We start from the raw sequence: 9,029 nt of genomic DNA on the forward strand, positions 1-9,029 counted from the left end.
GAAGCTGTTGTCCATGAAAACTCCAGGTAGCACAAAGCACCTCTGCTGCAACACCAAATCAGGTCACTGGCGTTATAATTAACCTCTCTCCCATGAATAATTAACCCCAGGTGCTGGCTTAGCATAATAACCCAGCAGAGAGGTTTTGTCCCCTCCCTGCCTGGGGTGGGACTGGGAGAGGGGGACACGTGGGGCTGCAACGTGGCCATGGCCAAGGGGGCTCTGCCCGGCTCCATCCCTGCCGTGGGCAACGTGGGGTCGGTGGCACCCCGGGACATCTCCAGTGCAGCTGGCGAGGATGGGGACGGCTGGGGGACATCCAGCCTTGGAGGCTCCAGCAGGACCCGAGCCAAGGATGGGACCGTCCTCACTCAGGAGAGCACACGGGGTCATTCTCTAGATCTCTACAAGATGTCGTGGTTGAACCCGCGCTGGCAATACAACCACACGGCCGCTCACTCACTCCCTCTCCCACCCCCCCGATAGGGGAGAGACTCAAAAGGGAAGGGAGAAACTTGGATTGAGATCAACGCAGTTTAATAAAATAACAAAATACTAATACACGACTAGTAAATATATATATAAAATAGAAATAAAAGATACTCAAGGCAATTCCTCACAAACACTCTGAGCAGCCAGCCCCAGGAAACGGCACCTGGTCGCAAAGAGAGAAGAAAAAGGCAGAAAGACTCAGAGGCCTCTGCAAAACGGCAAAAGGCCGGGCTAAAACTCCCGATCCAAACTCCCCTGGCTGCACCCCAGAGCAAACGAGAGCGAGAGAGAGCAGAACAGCAACCTGGAAGGTCCCGCCTCTTCTTAAACAATTAGCACGAGGCTAATGGGCTGGACCACTCTGATTGCTCGGTCTGGGTGTCCGTCCAGCTCTGTCCATCCATCCCCCTTCCTCGCTGCCTCCCACCTGTGGGCAGAGCTCAGAGTGTCCTTGGCTCTCAGAGCAGAGCAATCCAAACCATTAACTCTGTGCTGGGCTGTTATCTGCTTGTTCTCAAACTGAGTCCAAATAATGAGCGTGCTAGCTAGGAAAAAGGAAGGTTTGTAACTGCGTGAAGAAAATTAACTTGTTTTCAGTCAAACCAGCACACAAGATTTTATTTGGTCTCATATCCCCACCCAGCAGCTTCTAGAAGATGCTCCAGCTCGGGTGACGCCCTCGTTTCCGACGGGGCCGAGCTTTGCGCCCAGCGGTAGGAGAACACGGCAGCCAGGGTGAAGAGGATGGAGGCGACGAAGCCCCCGAGGATGCCGGAGACCAGGGGCACAAACCAGCCCAGGAGGCTGCGGCTGTACGGGGGGGGTGGCCGCCTCTCGAAGCGCAGGCCCCCCAGGCCCCCCAGGCCCCCCAGGCCCCCCAGCCGCCCCACCGGCGCCCTCCTGCCCCGCGTCCCGCCGCGCCCGCCGCCCTCCAGCAGCAGCGAGGACGTGAGGTGCTGCACGGAGCGGCCGTACTCCAGCACGTTCTTGCGCAGCTCCAGGCTCCTGTCCTGGTTCAGGACCTTCCCCAGCTCCCGGGCGATGTCGGGACGCCCGATTTCATGGAGGCCGCTGGCCAGTCGGTCCCAGGTCGTCACCTCTCCCGCGGTCTCCAGCCAGTCCTGCAGAGCCTCCCAACACTCGCTGGCGCTGCGGCCGCTGCGGCGGCGGCGGGAGGAGCCGATGGGGTTGTTCTCCTCCGAGAGCTGCTCCAGCTCCTGCAGGACCTCGTCGGGCCACGCCAGCTGCCCCTGGAGCTGGCGGCACTCGGAGGGGGACAGCAGCTCGGCGATGCGGCTGATGGTGTGACGGCCCACGTTGGCCGCCACCGTGTCCTCGCAGCGGCCGCCCAGCGCCAGCGAGAGCAGGATGAGTCCCGCAGGTACCAGCATCGCTCGGGCGGCCCTCGGCATCGGGGCAGCCCGGGAACGCGGACACCGTCCGGCCCCGCTCCTGCTCTGACCTCACAAGCCAGAGCATTCCAGGGACACGTCCCTGTCCCCCCGGCGCTGCGGGATGCTGTGATCTTAGTAGATTTCTTTATTTCAGTGAATTCGCAGAGCTGAAACGCATACACCGAGTGGAGAAGGAATGTCTAGAAGCTACAATCAGAAACAAGAAGGCAAAAAAAGGCAAAAAAAAAAAAAAAAAGGAAGGAGCAGCTGAGCAGAAGATCTAACAGGCAAAAATGAACCGGAGCGATGCTTTTGGCTTCGACATCCAAAAACTGAGGGAATTTCAGAGGGATTTTCTGGGGTATTATCGGAAATCATAAAACGCGTTTGTCAAAAAGCCTGAAGAAAAAGTGTTCCTGACCCCTGGAGAAGGAGAGCGCAATGGTGGCCGTGTGTTGTGAAGTACCCTCAGATGGTAGCTAAAAACAACCAAGAAAAAGTGGGAAATGGGCTGCACTGGTGAACAGCTGGGCTAAAACCTCAGATACAGAGTGAAACCCCATCCTAAATGCACGTGTACCCGCTGGTGGCAGCTGCTTCAATGGACTGGTCATGGTTCTCAGGCCACGTTTAGCCAGCTTGCCACACCGGTAATGTATTATTGGATCAAATAGAATTTAATTTCACACACGCTCATATGTAAAAACAAACACACGTATTTCCCAGCCATGAGCTGTGCCTGATGTCTCCCCAGAAAGCAAATTCCAGGATCCATGTCCCCCCGGGGCTGAGCATCTCCTGTCCGCACCGCTGTGCCCCAGCTCGGCCCCTCACCTCCAGCCCAGCATCCTCCCTGTATCCTCCCAGTATCCTCCTGGTATCCTTCCCAGTATCCTCTCAGTATCCTCCCGGTATCCTTCCCACTATCCCTCCCACTATCCCTCCCAGTATCCTCCCAGCATCCTCCCTGTATCCTCCCAGTATCCTTCCCAGCATCCCTCCCAGCATCCTTCCCAGTATCCTTCTCAGTATCCTCCCAGAATCCTCCTGGTATCCTCCCAGTATCCTCCCAGTATCCTTCCCGGTATCCTTCCCAGTATCCTCTCAGTATCCTCCCGGTATCCTTCCCACTATCCCTCCCACTATCCCTCCCAGTATCCTCCCAGCATCCTCCCTGTATCCTCCCAGTATCCTTCCCAGTATCCTCCCAGTATCCTTCCCAGTATCCTCCCACTATCCCTCCCAGTATCCTTCCCAGCATCCTCCCATCCCCTCCCAAGCATTTGGGTACCACACACTCACCGCACAGGGACATGGGAACACACCGAATGGGTCCTCCATCAACAGCAGAGCCAAACCAAGGGGCTGGAAACGTCTGCAAGGGGCTTCAGGGCACCTTGCCCACTGGCAGGGATGTCCGTCCGTCCGTCCATCCATCCAGGACAACCTTTGTGTCCCACCCCTCCTCACCCACGGGAATCCTTCCTGTGCCCTGGACCCAGCTCCACCGGGAACCTGCATTTCCCTCTCCCACCCCAGATCGATGGAGCAAGAGTCATGTTTAACTGAAGTGGTTTTGTTCGGGGCTCGAGCGAGGCCCCGTAACCACGAGGTGGCAATGCAGCCACGGCCACGCGCCACCCGCGAACCCTGCGCTTTCATCAGGGGACGACGAAGCCGCGATAGCCCAGGATCTCCCAACACAGAGGCTTGTGCCGGGGCTGTGGTTGGTGCCTGGGCCAGGACCAAGGGGCAGGAGAAGGAGCAATTAATTCCCCAGCCAGGAGGTTGGCACAGCCTCATGTTATGGGGCTCCATCCTTTGCCGTTGACTTCTGCTTCTCCCGGCTCCGTGGGGCATTTCCTTACTCCAAGCATCCTCCAGCCTTCAAGACGCTGATGGCCTCATCCTGCCACGAGGATTTGCAGATGCCGGTGATGGGGAGCCCTGTGCTGCGGCTCCAAAATCCAACCCACCTGCCCGGGATGGCTAATGGGGAGGGAGGGAAGGGGTTGTGCAGCTCCACCGGGAGCGTCAGTAAGGAGATGGGAAACAGCCCTGGATCCACCATGCAGACACCTCGAATCCTGGGGGCAGTTCTGGGCCCCTCACACCAATAAAGAGCTGGAGGTGCTGGAGCGAGTTGAGAGAAGGGAACGGAGCTGGTGAGGGGCTGGAGCACAAGGGTGATGGGAGCGGCTGAGGGAGCTGGGGGTTCAGCTGGAGAACAGGAGCTGAGGGGAGACCTTCTGATCTCTGACCTGCCTGAAAGGAGCTTGGAGCCAGGGGGGGTCGGGCTCTGCTCCCCAGGAACAAGCGCCAGGACCAGAGGAAACGGCCTCAAGTTGCGCCAGGGGAGGTTGAGGTTGGATGTGGGGAACAATTTCTTCCCCAAAGGGCTGTGGGGCATTGGAACAGGCTGCCCAGGGCAGTGCTGGAGTCACCATCGCTGGAGGGGTTGGACAGACGGACATGAGGTTCTCAGGGACACAGGACAGTGCCCGGGCCGGGTAACGGTTGGATTTGATGATCCTGAGGGGCTTTTCCAACCAAAATGGTTCTGTGATTCTATGATTCCTGCAGCAGCTGCCTCACCGGGGTGGTTTTGGGGTGAGGACGAGTCCTTCTCTCCAAGGTCTCAGCCCTTCACTCTGACCCTGCTCCGCAGACACTCCCAGGAGGGTTTCCCAGGAGTTTCTGCACTGAACTGCAGCATCAGTTGGGCTCAGAGCTGCCCAGTTTCCCATGTAAACCCCCTGGCTACCAGCCCAGCACCCACCCCAAAACCAAACATACTCTGCATGAAAACACCAAACCAGCCGGGGACAGTGGCCGTCACACAAGCTTTTCTAACCAAACCACTTTTTCCTCAATACCCTTATTAAATCTTGCCAACCACCACTCTGCTCCTGCCACCACGGGCGGGTGGGTCCCTCCTCCTGCAGCACCATCCCTCCGATGTTCCATTTTGCACCGATGACGTGGAGTTTTTTCCCCTACAGATGCCAGATTTCAGGACTAACAGCACTGCTGCTGCCGTCGCCTCGCTGCTGCCGCTCCTGGAAATGCTTCTCCCCATCCTTGCTGCCAAAAGATTCGGGAGCCTCACTTGGGGAGGTCCGGGCAGCATCACCACCCTGGGACCACCGCCCAGGTCTCCCAGGAGGAAAATGCAGCCGGGACAGATGTACCAGGCCAACAGGGAGGAGGAACCGCGTGGTCTGGGCGAAGAGGACAGCAGCGCACAGTGGAGGAATGCCAGGAATGCCGGCGGGCGTCCTCAGCCAGCGTGTCCCACACGGGACTTGGCCTGGACTTGGGGAATGCGTGCAGGTTTCATGAGCTTTGCGGAATCGAGTCTCTGAAAAGTCAGAGTCCGGCTGCAAATTCATTTCAATCACCTGAGATGCTGGGAAGCGTCTGCCTGGCCTCCCTGTGCCGGCACATCCTGGCTATGACCAGCCTGTGGTCGAGCTCGGCGTTTTCCCCGCCTGGGACGGGCGGAGTGGGGCTGGACACCAATATCCCGGGTGGGAAAACCAGCTCGGATGCTGCGGCGCAGCCCTGGTGAGGGGCCCCCGTCCCCATCCCGCTGCTGGGGGCTTTGCCCTGTGCCGCCAACCAAACTAACGCCACCGTCCCCTCCGAAACCCAGCGCTGAGGTGAACCTCAACCCTCGTCCCAGCACCTCGGGGCCAGACAAAGGCACAAAATGCGAACGGCGTCTGCGAGGTTTGGGAGCAGGGACGGGCACAGCAGCCCTGGCAGCGGGTGGAGAGGAGCCGGGAGGCCCTTTGCTGCAGGAGGAGGAGGAGGGAGCCTTCCTCCCATTTTCCCGGCTCATGACTCCACGGCCCAGCCGCCCAGTGATTTATTCATAACGCAGTAACCTCAGGGGCCCCGATAAAAGGCCGGAGCTGCCGCATTGTTGCAGATGCGCCTGCACAAAGGCCCCGGGCACCTCCCGGCCAGGGATGCCACCGTGTCCCCGCCCCGTACGGGGAGATACGGCACCCAATTCCTCACCCCCACCCGCTCAGACGCCCCGAACCCACCGCACTAATTGCCGCAATAATTTCTGCGGTGGGACCAGGGCTGCTCCCTGCCATTGCTGCTGAGCTGAACCCCGGAGCTGGGTGCAGAGACAGAACCCGGCGGGGCTGTGGGAGACACATTCATCAGCCTGTCCGACGTACTTGAGAAAACGAACTAACAAGCAGCCATGGACTGGGAGCTGCTTTTCCCTTTGCTTCCATTAGTAACAGCAGCAAAGGGTGAAAAATCCATCCCTAGGGCATGGGGGAGCCAGGGCAGCCCCCAGGGACGAGTGTCCCCCCCTCGGGGTGACAGTGGTGCTGGGGGAAGGGGACAGGGTGCCACGGACCGGGCATCCCCATCCACACCGAGCTGGAGCGGACACGAGCGCGTTCGGATGCAGAGAACATTGGGGTGGGAAACTCCCCCCCCCTGCAGCTCCGAACTAATGGAATTAAATGATTTCAGGATATGAAATTGTCCGATAACACGCACAAACAAAAGAAACCAGGATGAGGATGTCACAAGCCTCTAGATAAACGAATAGTGCTACATCCAGGAGTTATATGAAACTTTGAGAAATAAATGGGGGGGGGGGGGCAGCAGTACTCAGTGCAAGAAATTGAGCTTAAAAAAAGCTAAAAATTCAACCCAGCTGACACAAAGACAATTAACCTGGTACCCACCAGAGCAAAGCAGCAGCCAGGTAGAGCAACTCCCCCCCCCTCCCCATCCTTCGTGTCCCCCAAACCGCCCGGGGCCCCCTCGTACCTGCCACGGCCCCGGGAGCCCCCTGAGCCTGGGGGGGCCTTTCCAGCAGGGACCCCCCCGAGCAGGACCTGAGAGCCCATGGCCCCCAGGCAGCTCCTCCCTAACGAGGGGGGCACATCTGGAACCCCCCCCCAATATCCCTGACGAAGGGGGGCACCCCTGGACACCTCCCAATATCCCTAATGAGAGGGGGGACACCTGGACCCCCCCCTTCACCCCTAACGAAGGGGCCATGCCAGGCCCCCCCCATCACTCCTAACAAGAGGGGGCACCCCAGGACTCCCCCGATACTCCTAATGGGGAGGGCCAGTTGAGGCTCTGCCCTTCCCCTGGCTGCAATATCCCCCTCCCTTTAATGTTCCCCCCCCTTTCCATACCCCTCCCACTCTCTTTAATGCCCCCTCCCCATGTCTGCAATACCCCCCATGTCCCTTCTGCAATACCCCCTACCCAGAGCCATCCCCAAAATCTCTCCTCCCCCCCCCCCATTAACCAGAACCCCCCAGGGCTGAAAAAGCAGAGGCGGGGGGAGAAGGCAGGTCCGAGCCAGGCGTTCAGGTAATCTCTTTAATACTGTGTAATATTTTCTTTTTAAAATACAGCATTTCTTGAGGTAGACCATTACAGCTCAAAAGCATCTTTCTTTTCTTTTTTTTTCAGACATTAATAAGACATGAATTAAATACTTTCATGTACAATATGTTGCAAAATGAGGTAGAAATGGTTACAGAGAGTGTACAAAGTCAAATATGATAATAATAATAATAATAAAAAGGCTTCAGGAACCCAGTACCACTTTTTGGAGGAAGCGGGTGGCGGGGGGAGACGTCTACCCCAGTAATGCCCTTTGCAGGCGGCTGCCCGCACGCTGAAACGCGAAATTGCAAAAAAATGGGGAAAACAGCCCAAAGTGGGCAGGCGCCTCCTCCCATGATGGGGGGGACCCTGTGGGGGGTTGTGTCCTCTCTGCCTGCGCAGACCCTGAGGTTATGGGGGGGCTGCTCTGGGGCTGGGGGGCGGGGGTGACCCTGGAGCAGCCGCCTCCCCCCGTACAACATAGAGCTCCAAAAAAAAAAAAAAAAGAAAAAAAGAAAAATTAATATTTTATTTAGTTGGGAAAAAAAACCAACCCTACCTGGCGACAAGAAGTGAGGGGGGGGGGGTCAGGTGGGTGTGCAGCAGGGGGGTCTCGCTCTTGCAGTTTTGCATCTGAGGGTGGAGAGGAAGAGGGGGCAAAACCCCACAACCCACGCTCAGCCCTGCCTGAGGGGTTTTTGGGGCAGAAAAGTGATTTCCTCACATTTTGCAGCCATCACCAGCCTCTCCCAGGACTTCTCGGCGCTCAGAGGGAAGCCAAAAATCCCTTCTTTTGCGCGGAAAGGGCGTGCCACGCCTCGCAGCAGCGTGTCCTCTTCTGTCACCCCATTCCCCGTGCAAAATGGGCACCGGGAAGAGGATGCCCCCCCCGCAGCCCCGGCCCCGGCCCCGGGATGCGCTGGGAGATGCTGGAGGATGCCGGACCAGCCTGATCCAAAAAGTGGTGCCAGCGACGGCTTCCGAACTACAGCACTAATACTCTTTCTGTTGAAGACACGTTACTCCACCAAATGCTACAATAACAATGTTAAAAAAAAAAAAAATATCAAATAAAATTATGGCATAATATACGTGAAAAGCACCCAAAATACATTCAACTTTCATCTTTGTAACAGCTTCAAGTTTTGGTTTTTTTTTTTACTTTTCTTTCTTCCTTCTTTCTATCACCCTTTTTGGAAGCAAACACACGAGGCAGCTTTGTCCCAGGTCTGATAATTCTTAAAAATCTCTTTTTCCTTTTCTGAGAAGATAAAAAGAGTTTTTAAAAACACATTCTTTTTTTTTTTTTTTCTGAGGTAATTCTTTTCCTGAGTAGTTAAAAAGAAAAAAAAAAAAAAACACAACAAAAAAACCAAAACACAAAAAAATACTACATACCTTACAAAAATAAAAACCCAAAGTCTAGTATATTAAAGAATCTACAGCATTTTACTCCAAAATCCCCTGGGTTTGTGTCCCCCCCGCTCCCTCCCACCCCGATCAAGGACATCGCTCGTGCCACGTGCGAGGGGGCAGCTTTGCTTGAAAGACGCCCGAGGTATTTGTGTTAGGAACAATAAAAGCAACAAAAAAAAATATAATAATCGAGCCTCTGGGTAGACGGGGGAGCTCGTGCATCCAAAGCCGGATCCTGAGGCGCCTCCGACCCCGCTCGCTGGTCTGGGGACAGATGAACGGGAAAATAATAAATAGGTTATTTATCCTGAGTTCGGCGGGCGATGGCTGCCGAAAAACCGAGAG

General features: G+C 56.4%; 1 protein-coding gene across 1 annotated transcript; it reads right to left on the minus strand.

Annotated features, from left to right (window-relative positions):
- Positions 1 to 1,109: 1,109 nt before the first annotated feature.
- Positions 1,110 to 1,904, minus strand: TMDD1 (transmembrane and death domain 1). The gene has a single exon (XM_065654539.1). The coding sequence runs from the start codon at positions 1,902 to 1,904 to the stop codon at positions 1,110 to 1,112; it is 795 nt and encodes a 264-aa protein (XP_065510611.1).
- Positions 1,905 to 9,029: the final 7,125 nt, after the last annotated feature.

Source organism: Caloenas nicobarica, chromosome 33, assembly GCF_036013445.1.
Source record: "Caloenas nicobarica isolate bCalNic1 chromosome 33, bCalNic1.hap1, whole genome shotgun sequence".
Lineage (NCBI taxonomy): Eukaryota > Metazoa > Chordata > Aves > Columbiformes > Columbidae > Caloenas > Caloenas nicobarica.